A 25,541-nucleotide genomic window follows, 5' to 3' on the forward strand; every position below is an offset into this window, starting at 1 on the left:
GCAATGGGCTGCTCTTCCTGCAAACAGTAGACAAAGCAGGCGGCTGCCAGACGATGTAATAAGGGAGCACTGAGCAACTTTAAACAAGCATGTTCTCTAATTGATCAGCAACGAAGCAAAGTTAACCGGTATGACTTTAAGTGAGGAGTTACTGTATTCTGAAACATGGTGGGTTAATGGGGCAGATCCTTAACTGGTGTAAGCTACCATAGCTCAGTTGAAGTTAATTGATCTGTCCCAAAGAGCAGAATAAGAGCATACTGCAAGTAGTGCTACCCTTGCAGTGCTATTCTGAACCCTTGACACTAAAAGTTTTAACCTGTATGACACAAAACAGGAATGCCAGAATTCTAGAACAATTATGGATAAACCGACTTCTCAGTCCAACAGGCCTAAAAGAAGAAAGTGTGAAAGCATTTCACATTAAAATATCTCACTACACTTGTATTCAGCATGACAAGAATTAAGCAATGTTAATTTTAGCTGATTTATTTTTAGTTACTTTATAATAATCTACAGACTTCATTCATCTTCCTAGATAATATTTCACAATTAAACAAAGTATTGTTTTTTCTACTAAAGGAGAGAGTACAACTAAGCTAAGTTTTAAACATTATCTATTGTTTTAAAGGGAATGTTTGGGGTGTGTTTTAATATTTTAATGTACACACAAAGGATGATAGCAAGAGAATCCAAGGTGCCTAGGACGACAAATGGTGGAGAGTTCTTGTTTTTCTTTTCTTTGCAGCAAGCGATCTTGGTCCGTTGAGGAAACTCTGGGTAGTTTTAAGCTCAAACACTACTGGAAAGTGATCACTAACTTCCAGAGCCTGTGAAGTTAAAAATATATATGTATGTATTCACAGTATGTAGCACAAAACACAGCTTTAGTTGGATACAAGTATTCTTTCTCCTTGTCCTGTTCCTGTGTTGTTATGCAGTGCTGCTATGCATTGTTAGCTATCTGCCATATTCTATTCTATAGGTGGCTGCATTTCAGTGGTAGGTGACGTGATTCCTGTGAAAGTAAAAGCTTTATACATGGAAATGAAGCTAAGACTGGTTTTATAAATAGAGCCATTATTCAATATTTTTATTGTTTGCTGAACATTGAAACGTTACTGTTTCTCTTCAAGACAGAGTGCCTCATCATTCCAAAAAGGCCTTTCCCACTCTACTGTGATATGCTAACCCACTGTGCTTTCAGCAGGTACACCTAACCATACAGCTACGGAAGATGAGAGTCCTCTCTTGGAGCCAGCTGCTAGATTGGCTTACAGATATGTAGCACATTGCGTCTGTGGATTAGAAGGCAATTCATTCAACACACATCATCCAAAATCAGAATATTCTTTATCTGGCAAACTCATTGTTTAAGCACTGCATATGGTCCTGTAATGAAAAACCAAAAAGGAGGCCATACCTGCTCTTCAGTCATTCCAAAGACCTTTTGAAAATCAATGATATCAGCTGAGTTTGGGACAACAGCGTTGATGAGCTTTTCACCATGAATCACAATTCTAAAAGAAGCAAAGAGTCATTCAGAGGTGCCTAATGCTCCTAGACCTGTCTGATTTTGAAGATTTAAAAGAAAAGAAACTATGTTGTGTGGTGAGTGATTTAGCAAAATAATGACCTGATAATGGAGTAACCAACACCAAGGCTGCTTTAGTGCAATGCTGGCCATTCCCAATGTCTCTGTGGTACTCCCTCCATCTCACGTGACCTATATCCTGCAAATGCCTTACCAGGCACAGTGCTTTCTACCTTGGGGATCCCCACTGAATGTTTCTCAAGTGAATTGTTACCTGTCATATGCACAGTTTGTGCTGTTCCTAACTGTTGTGTCATTTTTGTCGCCAATTAGCCACACAAACTCAGAGTGAGTTCTCAGCCTAATGTTCTTCCAGTGCTTCTTTGGAACATAACCACAGTCAGCATTGAAGTCCCCCATAAAGATGAAGTTCTGAAAGGCAAGATTGTAAGAGAGAAGTTAACGTAACAGCAATAAATCCTCAAAGACACCATTTAAAAAATGGTGGTAAAAACAGGGATGGATGGTTAAAATATATAGATCAGCGATACTCAGACCTCAGTGGTTTGGGAGCTAAACTAGCGATCAACATTACCCAGTTGCGGGAATTCATTGTTTCATTTACTATAGTACTATTCATATTTAAACAGTATTATGGGAAATATATAATTATTCTCACAGCAGAATGACTGACCAAGTATTATTATTTTATCAGCTACAATTGGTTAATAACATAGTGTAAACATCTTGATTTGTTAATAACTTAGATTGGTTAATAATTTAAATCACACTGTTTTAATATCATGTGCTGCAGAGAACAACAGGAGGCACATTAAAGAGCCACTTGCAGCTCACAAGCCTCAGACTGAGTATCTCTGAAATAGATACGATTAATATTGAAGGTCTGATCCTGCTTCCACTGAAGTAATCAGACCAGCTATAGCCATCCCAGCTATAACTCCAGTGATGTCCACAGATTGCATAAAGGATGTATTTGGCTTAGTAGTAATCTTAACATTGATTTACTATTTTTATTATTTATTTATTTATTACAGTAGTGTCTGATGACACTAGATTCAAATTCCAAACTCATTGCTCAGATCTGGTCCATTATGGAAAGACTGAAATTGCAAACTCTGTTCCAAACCAACATTTGCAAGGTAGGAGGTTGAGGTCTGTAGGTGTGATTTGGCCTAACATTTAATTAGATATAAATAATCTTTAAATACCTGCTTGTTATTACTTGGGATGTGTGTGTGTGTGAGAGAGAGAGAGAGAGAGAGAGAGGGGCAAATGGGATATTTTTTCAACGTTGGCATATAGTTTAAAAGAAAAATCCACCATCCTATTTGCAGAGCCCATATTTCACTGTACAAAGATATACAAAGATTGAAATATACATATACTTTCCTTGCTGAATGGCAACTGTAATTTTTATTCTGGGAGTTTTGTTTGCAGACATACCATCTCTGACACCAGAACACTTGTAAGTAATGTAGTGAGCAGAAGACTGGAAATGAAAACAGCACAGCAAGCTGGGAAAGGTTTTCAGAATACTTATTTTCTTTAGATTTGGTGTTGGAGCCAAACTATGTTATAAGAACAGAAGTACTTGTGGCACCTTAGAGACTAACAGATTTATTTGAGCATAAACTTTGGTGGCTACAGTCCACTTCATTGGATGCATAGAATGGAACATATAAGAAGAGTATATATACATGTACAGAGAAGATGCCATAGCCATAGAGGCTAATTAATTAAGATGACCTGTTATCAGCAGGACAAAACTTTTGTAGTGATAATCAAGATGGTCAATTACAGATGGTTGACAAGAGGTGTAAGGATACTTATCAGAAGGAAATAGATTCAAGTAGTGTAATGACTCAGCCATTCCCAGTCTCTGTTCAAGCCATAGATCCTGGCATCTAATTTGCAAATCAATTCAAGCTCAGCAGTTTCTCAATGGGGCCTGTTTTTGAAGTCTTTCTGTTGCAAAATTGCCACCTTCAGGTCTATTACCGAGTGACCAGAGAGGTTGAAGTGTTCTCCCACTGGTTTTTGAGCGTTATGATTCCTGATGTCAGATTTGTGTCCGTTTATTCTCTTGCATAGAGACTGTTCGGTTTGGCCAATGTACATGGCAGAGGGGAATTGCTGGCATTGCTATACGTTGTTCAATTGACCCTAAATAATATTTAAGAACCCACATCTTGTGCATTGTACACATGATGAGCTCAGTTCTTGAGATGCCACTTAAACTGTGTCCCAAAAATAGACATTTCAGACAGCAATAAAGAAAAGTGGCCTGTGGCCTGCAAATGTTTATGCATGTGTGTAGCTTTACCAATGTAAGATAAGCACATATGTGTTTGCCTGTGCATGTGTATCAGTGCAGATACAGAACTTGTGTACAACTTAGGAGGACGCTTTCAGCAACTGGGTTCCACTTGACTGTTAGACATAGTTACAATGTAAGATACAGTAATGAATCTTATGGGGGATGGAAGGAGACTCAGTCCAGACGTCTCATACACTTTTGATGGGCTCTAAACTTGCTGGATTCTTGGGCGGGTGAATGGACAGGGTGCAGGGCAGGGAGGGACATGAGAGCTGGTGCAGAGAGCTCATTAAAGATGTTTGCACAATGTGCAGTAAAAAGCAAACAGATGGGATGCTTGGGATGCTGGAGTACTCTGTCCATCTCTTAAAGAGAACATAGTGGAGATCAAAGAGAGATACAACAACGACTAAAGGTATGAGATATTGCCAAAGCTACTGTTGGTAAGGAAAGTATTAAAGGAGGCATAGTTGATCATCTGAATGATGAAGGATAGAATGGAAAGTGCTCTGTTTTCTCTCTTTACCCTGTCTCATAATAGCAGAACAAGGGCGCCATCAATGAAAGGGCAGTGAATTTAGAGCAAATACCACCATCCCACAGCATACTTTATTCACGCTGTAGTATTCACTGCCACAGGGGGTAATCAGGTAATGAGGACGAATATTAAAAATAGGATCCGATTTTTTTTATGCCCATTAATAACATTTGTGGCTAGATAAGGTCAACTAATGAGGACTCCAACTCGTCTCCAGGGATCAGGGTGGAATTTTCCACCCCGTATAGCATTAAACTATTGGTTTAGGTACATTATGCATTTGTTTCTTTCTCTGAAACGTCATATGTTGCTCATTGTTGGGGACAGGATACTACAGTAGATTGGGCAATGAGCTAAACTTCTGTGTCGAGTATAGTGAACCTGATTCTGATCTCACATTCTTTGGTTTTACAATGGTATACAGACCTATTGACTTCAATGAAGTAATTCCTGATTTACACCAGTTTAAAAAGAGATCAGAATCAGGATCTCTAACTAGGCTAGGAAATCACTCTCTACTATGTCAGTACCAGAGTGGTGGGTGAGATAGAAGAACAGACAGAGAGCAGAGATTGATATGTTTGCTTTTCCTGGAAGATGTTCTGTGTCTCCGAAGTAAGATATTGGTCAATAAACTCCTGGTATGGCAACACCATTTTCAAGTAAGTGTCACTTTTGAAACTCCATCTGTTTACATACCTGTGATAAGGCTGGCCTGGTTAGACTGACTTTGAACCAGATTGCAGTTGTGCATTCTCAGGAGCAAAACACAAGGGTGAGGGAGGAAACACTTTTAAGAAGCATGCTTTCTACAGAGATGTCCAGTTTACTGATCAGAAAGTGCAGAACTACATGAAAATGTATCGGAGTTTCTTAACTGCATCAACTGTTTTGAAATCACGAGCTTCATAATGTTGGCACCAGAATGATTCAATGGCACTAAATCCTTTCTTTCTCAAATCTATGTTTAGCAGTATAAATATGTGAGCTTAATGGTGACTCACCTTAGATTTCCAGCGCTGTTTGACATCTAAATACACATCATAGAGCTCATCAATTTCCCGCACAGCTGTTTCAGGTGTGGTGTGTTGAGGGATTATCACAAATTCTTTAACAACTTTTAAACAAAGCAAATTCCCAGGAAAAATGGTTAAATGACTTTTAACCTTTATAAAAATAATCATCAAGATAAGAAAAAGTAGTTTGAAATGAAAATGTGTGTTCTTTAATAAAAATACTTCATTCATACAACTTTTTATACTGAGGAATGTAGTTAGTCTGAGGACGAATGATAACCTGGATCATTAAGTTTCTTCTCTTAAGCACATTAGCACCTGATGTCTATCAAACAAATTTATCCAACCTTTCAGTTGAAACAAAAGGGTTCAGAAATGTTTTTCCATTATGGAAAAAATCTCTTAAATGCGCGCTATGCGCAGCGTCCATGATCACAATGATCGGAATTCTAGCAGGTGAGCTGTTAAGTCTGGTTCCTGCAAGGTGCTGAGCATTGATCCAACAGAACTCTTAGGCACACAGAATAATCCCACTGACTCCAATGAAGTCGCTCGCATAGATAAAATTAAGTGTTTGCTTAAGTGTTCTACTGGATCAGGACCAGTGCTCGGCACCTTGTATAACTGAACCTTAAGAGTCCAGCTGCTAGATTTCATTCAAAATGACCATGATCACTAACCTGACACACATTGCATGTTTTAGGGTTTTACATAATGGAAAACCCATTTTTAATATGTTTTCTTTCAGCTGGAAAAAGATACAGCGTTAAGGTTGCAATATTCTTCTCCAATACTTATTTCTGGTTTTAGCCAAATTTTAATAGAACAATTGCACTTCGTTCCCCACTTCTATCTATTTTGCTCATTAGAATATGATGTCAATGTACTTTGTGTTATTGGACCTATAAGAAAATGTTACTGGACAACCAGTAACAACACTAACTTTGATGGTTGCATCAGCAACACAAATCACATTAATATCATATCAACAGAAACCTAAATATGTGGGAGACCTAGGTCTAGTTTGTATTTTTGAGGAAGTCAATCACTGATGACGTTTTTCTTCTCTGCCTCTGGGTAGAGGAATTATAGCCTGATCTTCATATATGTTAAGCCTCTGATGATGTCCATGAGACAGGAGGGTGCTCCATATCTTATGGAATTATGCCCTGCAATGTGAACTCTATCCTACTAAGAGATAATAGGGCCTTCAGATTGGGCCGTTTTACCTACTTCATGTCGCCCAGTGGAAGGGATGACACGGCTCAGTGTAGTGTAGTGAAGTTTCCTTACAAGTCTGCAAACTTGTCGACAATCTTACAATTAAAGCAAGTTCTAAATACCAATATCCAAGCTTCATATGAGGATAAGCCTAGCTATCTCAGACTCCTACAGCAAGCTACCCAAATCCCCAGATACCCTACATGCATTGAAACGTGGCTTCATTCATTGTTTTCTCATTTTATAAAAACTTTGAGAGAGGACAAGATGATCTTGGCAGCTTCTCACCAGTTTTTGGAGACTTGAACCAGACAACAAAGGGTTCTCTAGAAAAAGCATCTACATCTCCAGGCTGAATATCTGGATACTGATAGGTTTGCTTCACTGACACCACATTTGATCTGCAAAGTAATTTAACCCATCAATAGAATATTGGATATCACATTCACTAGTAGTTTGGTCATATCACTTCACTTAGTAATTTCTTGGCTAGTAGCAAAAGCTGCATTACATTGCAGCTGAGAAGACTTAATAAAATTTCTATTCAGTGTGTCAGTAGAATAGCCATACATTTCAACATCAACCGTGATTTCTAGCTCAGAGTTACTATCCCACCTCCTTTGCTTCCAGAGACTGAGGGTTGGCCAGAATAGCACCTTTGCTTGTCTACATTGAGGTTGAACTTGTACAGCTACACTGATGGCTGTAACTAGTATACAAGCTAGGCAAGGCCCAACTCAATTTATGCACATTAAAAATCTTCTATTCTCCTTGCCTAAAGATCTTGGCAGGTATGGATCATTGCTACCATGACAGGACATAGGAAGAGATGTGGGAGGAAATCCTAGCCCCACTGAAGTTTATGGGAGTTTTGCCATTGATTTTAGTAGGACCAGGGTTTCACACAGCCAGAACCCTGCTCGTATAGGGCTTTCTGTATCAAAGTCAACATCTTGACTTGTAATTGGAAGTGAATGTGAATTTAGTATAGTTGTGTGAAAACTAGTGTGATAGGCTTTCTGGCACTGACACTGCTAAGCCAGCAGGCAGCTGCGTTTTGCATTAGTTTGTAATCTTTTTACTATATGAGAATAGCTTGCAAACGGAGACAGAAACATAACATATGGCATTCACTTACCTATAGATAAAAGCATATTGTTCCTTATAGGACTTTCTTCCTAACCTTTTACTGATCACGTAGTCATATTCTTCTTGGTACTGACTAGAAAGAGAATATTTTAAGTAGATTTGTCTCTATAAGGGTTTGGAATTCTATTTAATCTTTATATTAGTAAACACATGTAAGAGGGTTTGAAACACTGACTTCTTGTGTTGGGTTACAGAAATAAGTCACCTAAAACTATCTTTGATGTCCTCTTGTATAATTATTCACATTTTTTTCTACACCTCTCATGCTGCATTTTTTAACCTCAGGCTTTATGCTCTGTACTGTACTTCTATTCTTTTCCTATGCCTCACTTCCATCCATCCATAAATGCATTATATTTTCTAGAGCAGAAACTTACAGGGATATAGTTTTCATCTCAGTATTATTTTTATCCAACAAAGACAATTTTTATTTCTAGCTAAAAGTGAATTCCCCCTTCTTTGTATGCTGTCAGCCAAGTCTGTCTGTCTTCATTTTATTTCCCATGATGCATTAGTTTTAGATCTACTGAACCCTATCCTAATCAAACAGATTTTTTCAAAATTAGCCTGTAAAGACTTTGCTGCTTGTCTTCTTCAGTAAGCCAGTCAAAGAACCTAGTTCTTTTCTACTGTATCTTTTATGCATGAAGTTCAATTTGAGATCTTTTAGTGTAAGGACCTGATCCTTCAAGGGAGTGCTCTGGTGCTTAGCAAATCACGTGGACTTTTGTATCTGTCCTTTCCTCCCCATTTCAGAATATCGTGTGCCATACCAGTCAGCTGATTTCAAAAAGAGTATTGCAGAACTAGAGGGGTTTGGACAAGGGTGATGAAAATGATTAGAGGCTTTGTAAAGCTGCCATGTGAAGATAGATTGAAACGATCGGTATTGTTTACCTTAGGAAGGAGACAAAAAAGAAGGTCCATAACAGAAATATATAAAATAATGCATGCTGTAGAGAGGGTAGATCAGGAGTGTCTGTTCTCCCTTTCTCACAATGCAAGAAAATGGGGACATTCAATTAAATTGAAAATATGGAAAAATTCAAAACAGATAAAAAGAAATACTTTGTCATATGTTCCGTAATTAGACTGTGGAACTCATTACCACAGGGTGTTCTTGGGGGCCAGATCTTAGCAAAAGTCAAAGAAAGCTTGAATTTTTATATGGATACCAGATAATCTATAGTTATAATAGTCTACGCTAACAAAAAGCATATGTGTGATGGGTTGGATTACATAAACTCCCTTGGGAGCTGCCACCCAATGTGCCAAGACTACTGCTACCCCTGCCTTCCCTGCCAGCTCTGGACCCCAGCATCCTGTCTTGCTGAGCCAGACACTCCCATCTGCCAGGGTCTGAATTACTTGTCCCAAAGCTGCAGGTTTACCTGAAAGCAGCTAACAGAAGTGTTCCTGTCTTTAACACTCAGATGCCCAACTCCCAGGGGGGGTCTAAACACTCATAAATTGTTTGCCCTCTATAACACTGATAGAGAGAGATGCACAGTTGTTTGCTCCCCCAGGTATTAATACATACTGAGGCCATGTCTACATCTAAAATTTTGCAGCGCTGGTTGTTACAGCTGTATTAGTACAGCTGTATAGGGCCAGCGCTGCAGAGTGGCCACACTTACAGCAACCAGCGCTGCAAGTGGTGTTAGATGTGGCCACACTGCAGCGCTGTTGGGCGGCTTCAAGGGGGGTTCCGGGAACGCGAGAGCAAACCGGGAAAGGAGACCAGCTTCGCCGCGGTTTGCTCTCGCGTTCCCGGAGCCACCCAGCAAACCGCAGGGAAGGAGACCTGCTTGCTCGGGGTTCCGGGAACGAGAGAGCAAACCGGGGAAGGAGACCAGCTTCGCCGCGGTTTGCTCTCGCGTTCCCGGAGCCACCCAGCAAACCGCAGGGAAGGAGACCTGCTTGCTCGGGGTTCCGGGAACGCGAGAGCAAACCGGGAAAGGAGACCAGCTTGATTACCAGAGGCTTCCTCCTTCCACGGAGGTCAAGAAAAGCGCTGGTAAGTGTTTACATTGGATTTCCAGCGCTGGATCACCAGCGCTGGATCCTCTACACCCGAGACAAAACGGGAGTACGGCCAGCGCTGCAAACAGGGAGTTGCAGCGCTGGTGATGCCCTGCAGATGTGTACACCTTCAAAGTTGCAGCGCTGTAACTCCCTCACCAGCGCTGCAACTTTCTGATGTAGACAAGCCCTGAGTTAATTAATAAGTAAAAAGTGATTTTATTAAATACAGACAGTAGGATTTAAGTGATTCCAAGTAGTAACAGACAGAACAAAGTAAGTCACCAAGCAAAATAAAATACAATGCGCAAATCTATGTCTAATCAAACTGAATACAGATAATCTCACCCTCAGGGATGCTTCAGTAAGTTTTTTCCTCAGACTGGACACCTTCCAGGCTTGGGCACAATTCTTTCCCCTGGTACAGCTCTTGTTCCAGCTCAGGTGGTAGATTCTTCATGATGGCTAATCTCTGTTCTGTTCCACCCATTTATATATCTTTTGCATAAGGCGGGGATCCTTTTTCCCTCTGGGTTTCCACCCCCCATCACTGGAAAAGCACCAGTTTAAAGATGGATTCCAGTTCAGGTGACATGATCACATGTCACTATAAGACCTCAAGCCTTCATTCCTCCCAGCCTGACTCACAGGAAGGCTTGCCTGCAAACAGAGCCATCCAGTCAATTGTCCTGGTTGATAGGAGCCCTTAAGATTCCAAACCACCATTAATGGCCCACACTTTGCATAATTACAATAGGCCCTCTGCCTTATATTTCATATTTCTAGTTTCAGATACAAGAATGATATCTTTATACAAATAGGATGACCACACTCAGTAGACAATAAGCTTTGTAATGATACCTTACAAGAGACCTTTTGCATGAAGCATATTCCAGTTACATTATATTCACTCTTTATCAAATTTTTATAAAATCATATAGACTGCAATGTTACAATATGAACCCATCTCTAACTATTAGGAATTAGGTTTAGACCTGTGAGGGCCGGATTACACCCTATCTGCCCACTGCAGGGTTTTTTGAACCTTAATTTGTAGCATCTCATGCTGGCCTCTGTTGGAGACAGGAGACCAGACTAGATGGACCATGGTCCACTATGGCAATTCCTATGTTTTTCTACCAGCTCTTCTGCCTTTCTGCATGTACTTGTGTTAGTGAATGCACATTTGTAGTTTGCCTTACCCATTGAGATTTTCTATTAAAAGAGGGCATATCTTGTTGCTGTTGTCCTTTATTTCCATCAGTAGCATGATGTCACAGCGAGAAATAACCTACAGCAGAAAAGAGTAAAGGCTTTAAAGCCTGTTTGTGCTCAGTATATTTTCAAGGGTTAGAAAATTTAAAAAAAGAACAAAGAGAAAAACTGATTATTGTGACAAGGACAATTACCCCTCCACAAGCCCTCATATATGGGGGTAACCCAGAGCCCTTTCTGTCACATGGATACTTGGGAGTGGGTTTAGAAGGTAGATGGGAAGTAGCTGTGGTGGCAACTATCATGGGTGAAGGATGTGTCCTTTCCTCCCAGCTGGCTGGGAAGTTGTCAAGGTGGCTAGTAGTTTGGAACCCACTGCTCTGAGTGGTTGTCTGTGTTAAAAATCCTTTGATTATGACCCCCCCCCCCCCAAAAAAAAAATCCCTGAGGAAATGGACAAACTGCTGCTGGCAAGAGCTAGGGTTGCTGGTTTTGGTTGGCTGTCTCCCTGGAGGTTTCATCAGAGGACATAATCTGTAATTAAAGATTAATCTGTAATTCCTGGAGACTCCATGACAATCCTGGAATATCGGCAACCCTAGAGAGCATTGATCATCTTCCCTAGCTGGTGGTTCTGCAGATCAACCTCAGTTACGTTTTATCTTTCTTCCCCATCCTTTGTAGCTTGTCTCATCTTTGGGCCCAATTCCGCAAGCACTTATGTATGCAAGTAACTTTACTCACTTGATGCCTGACCCAATAGGAGTCTTTCCATTGACTTCAGTGACAGTCGCATTGGTTCCCTGAGTAATTGGGACTATCTGTGTGAGAAAATTTACTCACGTGTGTTTGTAGTATTAGACTCATAGAATTTCAGCTTTGTGGGACAGGTGCTGTAACTAACTATGTTTGGACATAGGACATTATGGGTGCTACTCTAATACAATGATGAACTAATATCAGTGTATCAGGGAGATACAGTTACAGCAGGAGACATGAATGTAACACTGAGGTTTTCTAACTACTCGGAATCTCTAGAATTTGTTCTTTCCTTACAAGTGACTGTGACTTTCTCCTGGTGTTATTTGCACTGGTGACCTGCTAGGTCACTCCAATCCTTGACTCTGGGAGCCAGCCTCACCCTGCTCTGCTGTGAGAACTTCCACTCCTGGGCCATTCACGCACTGCCTCTGGCATGTAAGCTGTTTCTTGGTATGTGCAACCGAATGTCACTAGGCAATATCTCTGGTCCCAGACACAACCACAGGAATCTCCATCTTGCAGTGTCCAGTTATGCCCGCTGGATGCTGCAAGCTTATATGAGTTAGATGCCTGCAAGTCACCAGGGCCTGATGAAATGCATCCTAGAATACTCAGAGTTAATAGAGGAGGTATCTGAGCCTCTAGCCTCTTTGGGAAATCATGGGAGACGGGGGAGATTCCAGAAGACTGGAAAAGGGCAAATATAATGCCCATCTATAAAAAGGGAAATAAAAACAACCCAGGAAACTACAGACCAGTTAGTTTAACTTCTGTGCCAGGGAAGATAATGGAGCAAGTAATTAAAGAAATCATCTGCAAACACTTGGAAGGTGGTAAGGTGATAGGGAATAGCCAGCATGGATTTGTAAAGAACAAATTGTGTCAAACTAATCTGATAGTGTTCTTTGATAGGATAACGAGCCTTGTGGATAAGGGAGAAGCGGTGGATGTGATATACCTAGACTTTAGTAAGGCATTTGATACAGTCTCGCATGATATTCTTATAGATAAACTAGGAAAGTACAATTTAGATGGGGCTACTATAAGGTGGGTGCATAACTGGCTGGATAACCGTACTCAGAGAGTAGTTGTTAATGGCTCCCAATCCTGCTGGAAAGATATAACAAGTGGGGTTCCGCAGGGGTCTGTTTTGGGACCGGTTCTGTTCAATATCTTCATCAACGATTTAGATGTTGGCATAGAAAGTACGCTTATTAAGTTTGCGGACGATACCAAACTGGGAGGGATTGCAATTGCTTTGGAGGACAGGGTCAAAATTCAAAATGATCTGGACAAATTGGAGAAATGGTCTGAGGTAAACAGGATGAAGTTCAATAAAGATAAATGCAAAGTGCTCCACTTAGGAAGGAACAATCAGTTTCACACATATAGAATGGGGTCTAGGGGTCATAGTGGACCACAAGCTTAATATGAGTCAACAGTGTGATACTGTCGCAAAAAAAGCAAACGTGATTCTGGGATGCATTAACAGGTGTGTTGTAAACAAGACATGAGAAGTCATTCTTCCGCTTTACTCTGCGCTGGTTAGGCCTCAACTGGAGTATTGTGTACAGTTCTGGGCACCGCATTTCAAGAAAGATGTGGAGAAATTGGAGAGGATCCAGAGAAGAGCAACAAGAATGATTAAAGGTCTTGAGAACATGACCTATGAAGGAAGGCTGAAGGAATTGGGTTTATTTAGTTTGGAAATGAGAAGACTGAGAGGGGACATGATAGCAGTTTTCAGGTATCTAAAAGAATGTCATCGGGAGGAGGGAGAAAACTTGTTCACCTTAGCCCCCAATGATAGAACAAGAAGCAGTGGGCTTAAACTGCAGCAAGGGAGATTTAGGTTGGACATTAGGAAAAAGTTCCTAACTGTCAGGGTAGTTAAACACTGGAATAGATTGCCTAGGGAAGTTGTGGAATCTCCATCTCTGGAGATATTTAAGATTAGGTTAGATAAATGTCTATTAGGGATGGTCTAGACAGTATTTGATCCTGCCATGAGGGCAGGGGACTGGACTCGATGACCTCTCGAGGTCCCTTCCAGTCCTAGAGTCTATGAGTTCATCAATTTAACAAAGAAATTGATATGCACCAGGCTTGTTATCCCATGGGGAGTCTCTGACATGCTTTAAACCAAACGCACTGCTTCAGGTAGAATAAACAAACGTGTTAACTACAAAGATAGATTTTAAGTGATTATAAGTTAAAGCATAACAAGTCAGATTTGGTCAAATGAAATAAAAGCAAAATGTATTCTAAGCTGACGACAACACTCTCAATGCGCTTACAAACTCAGATATGTCTCACCACAGGCTGGCTGGTTTCCCTTCAGCCAGGCTCGCCCCTTTGATCAGCACTTCAGTCGTTTGTTGGTGATGTCTGTAGATGGAAGTGAAGTGGAAGAGGAAGAGGAAGAGCCTGGCAAATGTCTCTCCGTTTTATCATGTTCTTTTTTCCCTCTTGGCTTTGTCTCCCTACTTCAGAGTCAGATGCGCATTACCTCATCCCAGTTCCAAACTGACCAAAGGAAGGGAGGGTGACTCATTCAAGAGTCCAATAGATCCTTTGTTGCTGACTAGCCCAGTGTCCTTTGGTCCTGTGAGGCTGGGCTGGGTTTGTCCCATACATGCCCTGATGAGGTGTGAACTGCCTCTCTGCTCTTGAAGAGTTTTTGCCTGGGCTTGCTTTAAGCCATGAGGACACATTTTCAGCTTCATAACTATATACATGAAATTACAACCTATAGCATTACTATAAGAACAATGTTCAGTGCATCATGAGCCTTCTGAAGACACCTGGCATGATAAACTTTGCATTGGATACTGCACAATCATTTTATAAGGGTGAACATGGGAGTGTAGGGTGTTCCCACGAGGTACAGAGTGTCACAGTGACTATCACAAAGATTTAAATGTAAATATTGTAGGACAAAAGGTGAACCTAAGAACCAAGTCACAAATATCTGTGAACAACCAGGTACAACTGTGCACTCAAGGGACTAGAACAGCTCATTTAAATAGTTCTTTACTTTTTACACAGTGGCTGACACATAAGGACCCCAATCAATTAGAACAGGCACAAGGCAGCTCTAACCTATGCTAGCTTGTAATGGTTCTTAAGAAGCTATTACACTGACAGGATCACTGGAATATGTGACTACATCTGCTCTCCATGCCAGCATGCCCCCTACAGCTGGAAAAGGGTAACACAGAACAAACTCTGATAGGGATTCCCCTAGATTGGAAAACCCCCAGCTATCCAGTTAAAGCAGCATTAAATACTGCTTTGTGCTGCAGAATATCAGAGGCCAGGATCCAGCCCAGATATTCAGTGGCTATTCTATATTAATATTTTTTATTTATGAAAGGGCATTTGTTGCCCTAAATAGGAAACTTGAATGAGGTATAAAGTTTTGCTTTGGCAGGATAATTGGAAATGATCCAATTTCAGTAGAGACTAAGCACTGCTACAAAGAAAGTAAATTTAGTGCAACTCCCTTCTGGTTTAGTTTTGTGATCACGTGAAAGGGACAAATGAGGAAATACCGATCTAATATTTTTCTGTGGAAGCAGAATCTTCTCTAGCTTAGTTGAAATTTAGGAGACAAAAACACAAATGAAAGGCCCAATCCTGTAAACCTTTACTCACATAAGTAACTCCAATCAGTGGCATAGCCAGGTCACGGTGGAGGGAAGAGGGGAAGCGGGGAAAAAAAAGGCACCACCTACTGTGGCGCTTTAACTAATGGGGCAGCACCCCGGGTCTTTGATGGCATCTTGGCGGCGGGATCTTCACTCGCTCTGCAGGGCTTTGGCGGCATTTCGGCAATGAAGCTTCATTGCCGCTGAAGACACCTGCAGCAAGTGAAGGTCCCGCTGTCGAAGTGCCGCTGAAGACCTGGAACGCTGTCCCGTCAGTAAAAGCACTGCAGCGGGTGGCACCCAGTTCAGACCCATGCAGCGGCAAGGAGTGAAACATCAGGCCTGGCTGGGCCACATGTGGAAGGAAGTGGGCGGCCGGAGCTCCTGGGGTGCTGGGACCCCGCATGCCGGGGGTCTCTGGGGGAAAGGGGAGAACGTGGGGAGGGGTAATGCTGAGGGGACCCTGGATTCCAGCAGCATGGGGCTCCTGGATCCCAGCAGTAGGGGCTCCCAGTCAGGGAAGCCCAGCAGCGCTCTCTGCAGCGGGGGCAGCAGCATTGCCTTGGGGGCAGCGTGGACCTGGAGTCAACGGGCCAGACCCAGCGCAGCGCATGCTGAGCTGGGGACCCCTGAGCTGGGCTGTACTATCTCGGGAGGGGACACCCAGCTGCCCCCCCGAAGGCTAATGCATCCAACAGAACACCCCCAAGCAGCCGCAGGGTGGGGTGTCCCAATCCCGCCCCTTGCACGCATTCCCCAGGGATCTTATACTGTGCCATTAACCCCTTTCCCCCTCTCCAGCACATGCTGCAGTCTGTTCCATTCTAGGGCGGTGCGGTATCAGCCAATCAAATGATAACTTGGGGGGCCTTCTGACCAATCAGCTACTGCTTCATGTTACAACCTATGCAAGGAGGGAGGCATTGGTAAAGTTATTTAAAGGGTCACTCAGGTGGCAGGGGGTGGGGGAGGGGAGAGTTTGGATAGACCATTGCAGAATGGCAACTTTTTTTTTTCCACTGGTGTGTTGGAACCCAGGCTCCCATGTGACTAAAATTAAAAAGGTGCCACTTGTGCTCGGTGGGGGAATGGCTGCTCCCCCTGCTCCCCCCCCCAGCTACGCTACTGACTCCAGTGGGACTACCCTTATGAGTAGGGAATACCTGCACGAGTAAAGCCTCTAGTCATAATTCTAAATAATCCTTACTGTAACTGTTTAGCAGGTAAAATGAATCCAATATAGTATCTAAGAACAGGGGAGTAAGAGCACTTTGCTTTAGAACAGGAGAACTAATCACCCAGGACACATTAGCGAGACAAAGTAGGTGAGGTAATATCGTTTATTGGACTGACTTCTATGGTAGCCATGTTGGTCCCAGGATATACTTTGACATATTAATAATTGTAGGCAATAATTGACTAATTCTATTTATCAAAGCGCTAATATATTCTAATTACACCTTTAAGTGCTAGGAATAAATGTATGCTTTCACACTGCTGGAATGACACATTCAATCATTATGACATCTTTAAACAAGGCTTTGAAGTTACAATCCATAATTTTCATGGATCTGAAGTTTTCAGTATTTATGGCTTCATTTCAAATGAACCCATACTCTGAAAACATTAAGTGGCCTCATTCATGAAACACATTGATAATGTGATGATGTTTTTCTTGCAATACATTAAAGTCGTCGAGGTTTTGAATTTTAAATCACTGCTCTAATAGTACCTACTTATGAAGCAGTTTAAACAACACAGTTATATGATTAAAGGATTAGAAAAACGTGCCTTATAGTGATAACCTTCTCTTTGGTAAGATAAATAGACTGAGCTCTTTGAGTTTAAGGAATGACTTGATTACCATCTATAAGTCTCTACCTGGGGAACAAACATTTAATGATGGGCTTTTCAATCTAGCAGAGAAAGGTGTAACACAATCCAATGGCTGGAAATTGAAGCTAGACAAATTCAGACTGGAAATAAGGCACACATTTTTAACCATGAGTAATTAAACATAGGAACAATTTACCAAGGGCGGATTCTCTATCAGTGGCAATTTTTAAAGCAAGATTGGATGTCTTTCTAGAAGCTACACATTCGGGATTATTTTGGGGAAGTTCTATGGCCTGTGCTTATATGGGCAGGCAGACTAAATGATCATAATGGTCCCTTCCGGCTTTAGAAGCTATGACTCTATACTGTCCTGCTAAGGGGAATGTCTTGTGATGATCATTTCTTAGTGAGACAAGAGCCTTTCAGAGTAATGATTAAATAAATAAGGCAAATAACATTTCAAACTATAATAAAGCTCTATAGATTCAAAGGGCAAGATATTTTTCTTGTGCATCAAAGACTCCCAGCATATCCTAACTCTAACTTTATGAAGGAAATTGCATCTGCAGTTTCTATTGTTACGTTACCCTACAAATAAAACTTGCTGAACATGTGACTTTGGGCTACGGATTAATTTTTACCATTAGCAGTACAAAACAGTTTCTAAAGCTCAATCATTCATTAACTTGAAATTTTTGTGTGTAAAGATAAAATAACCTGCAGGATGATTTAGCTGAGAAGTCCAAAGAGAATTCAATGTTTGTTTAATCCAAATGAACGTACCTTTACAATAACATCTAAGACTTCAGGTCTGGCCCTTTTTGCTTCTCCGAAAGACCTCACATTGAAGGAGCAGATTTTTATGCTCAGAGTTGCATTGAAAAAGAAAAGCAAAAATAAAGAGATGCAGAACATCTTTGAAGTCCTTGGACAAAGAGCACTGGTGAAGAGTGCGTGCTGGGTATTGCTCAGACTGTAATTTAAATGAAGTTAACTGTAACAGCCACTGACCACTTAACAGGAACTGCTGGCTTCCTTCTTTTTCCTTTTTTTTTATATTGTGACGGGGAACTACTGATAAATTGAACTTTTGCCTCAGGGGATCTCCGGTAGTTTAGAGCCAACTTTCACAGTGTGAAGGTCCTTGTCTTTCACTTTTGAGCCTCAGCATCCCTTTTCCTGTGTACTAAATACTGCCAATATAACTAATTTATTTGAAGTAGTATCCACTGTGCACTAGGTGTTTTCCAAACTCTGAAGAAGGAAATCTGCCCCAGGGGGTTCACAAGTTGAGGACAGAAAAGTAGACCGAAGTCAAGGGAAAAGGACAGGAATAACAATAGACAAATTTCTAAACGTCAGCTTGTGGGCAGCCTGGAAGAAATGGATCTTTAAGAGGGACTTTTGCGTGGGCAAGGTAGGGGCCTTGTTGATGAGCTCACAGCATCACATCATGCAAAGGGAACTGCATGAGAGAGGGCATGGAGGTGGTTGTGTTAGAAGCTGGCAGATGGGTGGACAAGGCTGGGAGCACTGGCAGAGTGCAGTGGAGGGGGGCAGCATTCTGTGCAGCCTTAGGGAGAACAAGTAGAGAGAGGCAAATTTCTGCAGGGCATTGAAGGTGGTGATAAGAATGATAAATTAGAAGAAATAGTGGATGGGAGCCTCTGACTATGAGAGGTTCTGTGCAAGACCAAATGGCATTCCATTAGTGTATTTTTCTCTCTCCATCTCATTCTTGATTATCATAATTATGGCAGTAGAGTAATAGAAATATTTCACCTGCACCTAATTAAAAACAGAATCAAGGATTACACTTCGAGAAAGAAAGATGCACGGTTGGAGTAAACTGCAGGGAGAATTAAACATGTTTTTTCTGTGCGCTCAGATTCCTCAGCCTACAGCGCAAGCCTGGAGACAAGATTAACTTGTTTAGAGGATTGTTGCACAGGATGCAACTTGTTTAGAGGATTGCATTTTGCCCAAGTTATTAAGCACTGAGTGCCTCCAGAGGATCATTAGGAAATGATCACTGGCAGACCCACTAAGGAATCAGGCCCAATCACTAACTGGAATTAGTGGTATGAGAGTGAGATTTTGAAGAGTAAACATGAAGGGAGAAGAACTGCTTAGTTTGGGAGAAGGATTAACAACTGCACTCCTTTCCATCTCCCAAAGGCTCCCTCTGGTGCTCTGATATGCAGTATATTATTAACTCCTGCTGTGTTCAACTGGAATTATATACAGCAGAGAAATTTTGATTAACAGATTTTTAAGGGCAGAAGGGATCATTAGACCATTTAGTCTGACCTCCTGTATAACACAGGCCACAGGATTTCACCTAGTTACACTATACTTAGCCCAATAACTTGTATTTGGCTTATACATATCTTCCAGAAAGGCATCCAGTCTTTATATGAAAACATCAGGAGATGGAGAATCCACCACTTCCTGGATAGTTTGTTCCAATGGTTAATCACCCTCACTGTTAAACCTTTGTGTCTTGTTGCCAATTTGCATTTATCTTCTAGGCATCGTTTCTTGGTCTGCCTTTCTCCATTGGGTTAAAGAACTCTTTAGTATATGGCATTTTCTCCCTGTGAAGGTGGTGATATACCATGATCAAATCACCTCTTCATCTTCTTCCAAAAAAACAACAAACCCCAGCTCAAAACATTTTGAAGCCGTATAATCCATTCTGCTGTCTTGTGTGCATTGCTGATAATAAAGAGGAAGCAAACTGGTCAGTGGCTTCTGGAAGGGTGGGAGTTGATACAACAGGTGTGAACAGTTCTCTTCATGTGACTGGATGCCATCTGCCTGATTTTAAAGCAGAAGGAGGAAAGAGAGGCAGGCAGCCAAGTTGCAGAATAAGGGCTGCAAATGTCTTAGTACTTATCTGATGGATGCACTATGATCTTGGCAAGAGAAAGGCATTTACAGGCAAAACCAGCAAAAAATACTTGCAGTCGAAGTCAACTACTGGAAAGACTTGCATGAACAAAAATGTAAGTACTGTAAACTTAAATAACAAACTAAAATTAGCTCAAGAAAGAAGACAATGCTCAGCTTCTCATGAACAAATTAACAAATGTCTCAAGAGAGGACAATATGTTAAGCTAAAATGTCTGTGTGGGTGATTCACATCTTTTTAAATAGGTACAGATGGAACTAGCTTAAAATGCAGCATTTGTGGTTGAGTGATCCTGACTAGGTCTGAAGGAAAGAAAGAGATGAAAGGTTAGCTGGGAATCCAGATTTTGCCCACCATGCCCAGTGCAACATACTGTTGAAGTGGAAACATTCTCTGTAAATTAACTTTCACTATAAATTAATTTACAACAATTATTTCTAATATATATGCAGCAATGCTCCTGCTGCAGAGGCTACCTGCTAGTGTGATATTAATTAACAAAAGTATTTTTTATAGGAAGAAAGAAACCATCATTGTCTGAAAATTCTGTTCTTGAAGTAACTCTGCCTTTTTATTAATGGAAGCAAAAGCATTTTTTAACTTATGTAGTTGGAGTGTATTTTTTTGTTGATGTTTAAACTGTGCAGCCCTGTAAGGCAAAAGGTAATGATTTCCAAGACTTTATTTCTGGTGTAAAACTTGAAATATCTTAGAGGGGCCTGATTTTCAGAGGCTGGGTACTCAGCATTTTCTGAAAATCAGATGAGCACTCAAATCGCTAACCACTCCTGAAAAATCCTAGTCACAGAGCTGTACAAGATCCACCTTGCTGCTCCCTGCCACACACATACATACATGAAAAAAAGGGAGTTTAGTTTGCTATGTATCTCAAAGAATCACCTCTCTAACCTCTCCCAAAATCCTTAGGCTTGGCCTGTGCATAGCAGGGAGAGAACTGTGGTCAGAAGTTGGTTACTGCGAGCAAGAGTCTGGGGACAAGGGAGCAAAATATTGCTTCATACCCCACCCAAAAAGGTTAAGGCTAGAGGTGCTTTTTAGACTGTTCAGCCCGCTCTGAGTACACTCGTACAATTGCCATGACCACGGCAGCTGCCCTAGAAGGGAACAGAGGTCTCAATTATAGTGTGTATGTGGTACATTCTGCATTGCAGACAGCCAGCGAACCATCTCCCCGGCACTGCATTCTGGGGTAGTGGTCTTCAGAACAGGCCTGCTGGCCGACTAGTGTGAGGGAGGAAACCCTCTCTTGCTACAACTCTTGGGCTTCCAGCTCTTCTCTCAGTGAAGCTGGTGAGGGTTAGAACTGAACTGGCCAGGGGCTAACAGGAATGGTCAGGGGAAGGAGGAATGAGGAAGCACTGGGTCAACATTATCCACAAAAGACAAATGGGGAAGTGTGAAGTGATCTGGCTCCCAACTACTTGGCTCCTTCCGCTTTCCTTTTGTCATTCTGTGTGTTCTATGCACCCTGCAACAAGTGCTGACGTTGTTGTACCTTTGGCCTAAGCGGTTAACCAAAAATGGGGCCTGGCAAGGTTGTTCCTGTTAGGATAAGAAATGAGTGATAAGAGTCAGCTATGTTCTTGGTGTAAACTTACATATTTTAAAACAAAAAAGTACACGAAAGTCGGTTGCCCTGACACTATAAAAACAAACAGCTGGCTTTTTCCGTGTTCAGACATCCCCAGTTGGGCCACTCCCAGTGTGTTCTGTGCCCAAAGGAGCTCCATCTTTCTGTTTCCTCTCAGGATAAGACTCATTACTACTTTTCCTAGCCTTGTCTGCCTCCAGCACGCACAACCTGCAACAATATCCTACCTAGGGTGACCAGATGTCCTGATTTTTTTAGGGACAGTCCCGATATTTGGGGCATTTTCTTATATAGGCTCCTATTACCCCCCACCTCCTGTCCTGATTTTTCACACTTGCTGTCTGGTCACCCTAATCCTACTCCCTGCGTGTGCAGCCAGGAAAACCCCTCAGTCAGGAGAATTAGCTCTTACCTTTTCCTGAGGCCTAGTGCCTTGAGCAGTAGCCTCACAGCCCAAAGCTGTTTTTACTACATAAAGGGTCAGGATTGCTCCTTCTGTAGAGCCTGAAAGTGTGTGGCGCACCCACAGTTTTCATTAAAAGTCATTAGCATCTTCCAGCATAATGTACTATACCTTTGTGATTTCTCCCAGCAGCCTCTCCCTCAGAAAATAATACAAGATGACACTTCTCAGCGGTCCACAACAAAAATGTGATGTTAGCATGCGAGGCTGTTTTGGAGACATGAGGGGCCAAAAACAGTTAGGACATTTAAAAAAAAAAAAGGCAATGACAAGGAAAACATTTAAATACCAAAAGTTTAAACCCCCTACTTATTTTTCCAACTTTTCCAGAAAAATGTCTACCTTTGGCTGAGTTGTGGCATGTGAAATGTCAAGAATTGCTTTTCTGAGTGGAAAATTAGGGGTGGGGATTAAAAATTTGGTTTACAGAAGGAAGCTGATTTCAGTCTTGACTAGGGCATGGCCCTTTTCATGCTAGAATATAAAAAAGAGTTGTGGGGTGGAGCGGGGGACAGAGAGAATGAATGAATGAATGTCTGCTAGTATCCTGAGGCACAATATTTAATCAGCATGAGTTTGGGATTGTGATATTGCTTACAAGTGGCAAAACCATGAACTTTCCAGGCTCCGCCATGCAGCAATAGTGCACTGATCCTACATGCATCATAAATGGAATATGCAAGTATCCTTATCTAGGCTTGTGCCTTGCTTATTTCTTGCATTCAATTTTAAATCCTTGATCTTGGGAATGAACAGACCCCTGAAGGACAATTTTAAATAGTCCAAAAAAATTACCTCAAATAGCTTTTCTATACATAAAAATGTCATGCCATTAAAATTGGATATCTTGGGAACTTCTAGAGGTGTTGTTCATACCCATTTAGCTAGAAATCTGCCCTTTCTGATGGTACAAAGCTTGCATTACTAGCCTCTGAGTATTGAGATATTGGACTTCAAATTTGGCACTTCTGCATTTCACTAGTGCCTACCATCCAAAGATCTCAGCATGTTTACAATGAGTTAAATCTTCACACAGCTTTGTGGTGATGGCAGTACCTCCTTTACGGACAGTGTAACTAGGAATTGAGAGATGTAGGTATAGGTTAAGACCAAACATTTTCACCAGTGGTTACTTATATTGGAAGTCAAGTATCAGAGGGGTAGCCGTGTTAGTCTGGATCTGTAAAAGCAGCAAAGAATCCTGTGGCACCTTATAGACTAACAGACGTTCTGGAGCATGAGCTTTCGTGGGTGAATACCCACTTCTTCAGATGCATGTGGTGGAAATATCCAGGGGCAGGTATATATATGCTAGCAAGCAAGCTAGAGATAACGAGGTCAGTTATCCTCCCTGATTGAACTGACCTCGTTATCTCTAGCTTGCTTGCTAGCATATATATACCTGCCCCTGGATATTTCCACCACATGCATCTGAAGAAGTGGGTATTCACCCACGAAAGCTCATGCTCCAAAACGTCTGTTAGTCTATAAGGTGCCACAGGATTCTTTGCTGCTTATATTGGAAGTGCATCAATTCTTGAGTGTCCATCTTAAGACACCTTGGGTTTGATTTTTAGAGTTGTTAAAGGCAATGGAAGGTGCAGTTACTCAGCACCCCGCAAAATCAGGCCCACTTTGGGTATCCAAAAAGTGAGGCACCCAAAAATTTGAGGTTATTTTTTTCTGAGAGCAATAACACAGAACAAATGTGATTTGTTGTCACATTGATATGGTTGGCTTTCTATGGACTACTTACTTGTTACTTAAAGGTTTGGATATGTTGAATGCTTTCACTTTATCCTGGTGGGGGCAGGTGCAGGGGGGGCACAATAAAAAGCTCAGCTCTAGTTACTCAGTAAATTTAGCTCATTAAAAGCCAGACTGTAAAGGGAGACTATTGTGATGCAATATTACTCTATACACTGTTTTTAGCCCTCATTCTAGTGCTCTTTCTGTGCATGGAAAAAGTCCTGGTATTTTAGCAGCAAAATGTATTACAAATTAATTTAAAAATAGGAGAGTAGAGAATTAGCAAGGAGAGAGTTGCAAAGGTAGTATGTGAAATGTTTTACTCAAGCCTGGTTTAGAATCACTGCTTTATCAGACTTTGTTCTCAGAATATTCCAGGCAGCAAAGGAACAGTACTGTTCATATAAGACAGTCCACATTACTTGCGCATCAATTTTGAAGAATCTGTTCCACCTCTGAATCTTTAGTTCAAGGTGTGGGATAATCTTCATGAGTTGTTCCAAGTGGTAGCAGCATTAATAGTCCACATGCCAAGCCTCCAACCCACTAGGGCACTTAAACATCACCCACTGTTATTCCTGGAAATACCCTCCCTGAAACAGATCTGAAAAAATGGTGGATGTGCCAGCAGGTGAATATACTTGCAACTGAAAAACAGCATCTAACCACAGACTGGAAAAACTCCCTAGGCCCATGGCCTAAGGGTGATACATCTGAAGTTTAAAAAAAACAAAAACAAAACGAACAAACAAAACCACCCTGGCTGATCCTGAGCTCACAAAAGTGGCAGCTGGCTGTGTGTACTGAATATGCTTACACACATTTCCTAGGACAGCTACTCATAAAAGTGTTAAGTCTGGAAAAAACTGGATAGGTGGTAAGTATATGTATGCCCCTGATGATCTAGTCCAACCAAACTGTGTTCAGCACAGATCCTGAGGGGCAGAGGACAAAGCTGGCTTTAGTCATGTTTGTAACTCCTTGATTCTGAGGTCATCTGGGGAATGGTTTGACCCCTGAGGTAATTTAGAGTAGTGTCAGGGCTGCTCCAACATATACTTAGATGCCTATGGCTCCTAAGAGCCATTCATAGAAACTGAAAATAGCCAGAGACCACAGGCTGTCTGGCCACAGCCCCTGCATTGGCCTCTGGGAGTTGGGATGGCACAGTGTGAATCTTGTGGAGTTCCTAGGCCCTCTGGGCCCTGCCCTCATGTTTTTGCTGCAGGACATATTTTGGCTCCCAGCCTGTAGAGAGATCTGAATTTTTTTCAAATCTCTTTGGGCCAGTTTTGCTGCACCTACAGGCCCAGTAGAAGATGCTAGATGAGTGAATATTGTGTCTGCCTCAAGAATAGCTGACAGGTGAAAATGTCTGCTTCCCTCTCTGTCCACCTGAGACAGCCTCTTAAGAAATGTTCTGAAACATGACCATTCATCAGAGCCAAGTTATCTTTTTCAGGTTCATAGAGCACATCTTCACTTGGCTGAGCTGGCACTGAGAAGTAGATGAATAGAATGA

General features: G+C 41.6%; 1 protein-coding gene across 3 annotated transcripts; it reads right to left on the minus strand.

Annotated features, from left to right (window-relative positions):
- Positions 1-473: 473 nt before the first annotated feature.
- Positions 474-18,245, minus strand: DNASE1L3 (deoxyribonuclease 1 like 3). Of its 3 annotated transcripts, none has more exons than XM_030570143.1 (8): positions 18,065-18,245; positions 11,021-11,109; positions 7,786-7,869; positions 6,936-7,048; positions 5,415-5,527; positions 1,809-1,966; positions 1,424-1,520; positions 474-830 (listed from the first exon to the last, which is right to left on the minus strand). In XM_030570143.1, exons 1-8 carry the CDS (start codon positions 18,194-18,196, stop codon positions 702-704), a joined length of 915 nt encoding a protein of 304 aa, XP_030426003.1. In that variant the 5' UTR covers positions 18,197-18,245; the 3' UTR covers positions 474-701. The 3 variants fall into 3 exon arrangements, with proteins under 3 accessions (XP_030426003.1, XP_030426005.1, XP_030426004.1); XM_030570145.1 differs by lacking the exon at positions 18,065-18,245 and adding an exon at positions 14,112-14,154; XM_030570144.1 differs by lacking the exon at positions 18,065-18,245 and adding an exon at positions 12,175-12,245.
- Positions 18,246-25,541: the final 7,296 nt, after the last annotated feature.

This window comes from Gopherus evgoodei, chromosome 7, assembly GCF_007399415.2.
Source record: "Gopherus evgoodei ecotype Sinaloan lineage chromosome 7, rGopEvg1_v1.p, whole genome shotgun sequence".
Lineage (NCBI taxonomy): Eukaryota > Metazoa > Chordata > Testudines > Testudinidae > Gopherus > Gopherus evgoodei.

What these genes read in the sequence shown, in the direction of transcription:
- DNASE1L3 (XM_030570143.1), bottom strand. Translation starts at nt 18,196, where the DNA reads ATGTTCTGCATCTCTTTATTTTTGCTTTTCTTTTTCAATGCAACTCTG. An exon ending in TTAATAGAAAATCTCAATGG is followed by an intron (nt 7,870 to 11,020) that starts GTAAGGCAAACT and finishes TTCTCTTTCTAG; the next exon opens with TCAGTACCAAGAAGAATATG. An exon ending in TTGGAATGACTGAAGAGCAG is followed by an intron (nt 831 to 1,423) that starts GTATGGCCTCCT and finishes TTAACTTCACAG; the next exon opens with GCTCTGGAAGTTAGTGATCA.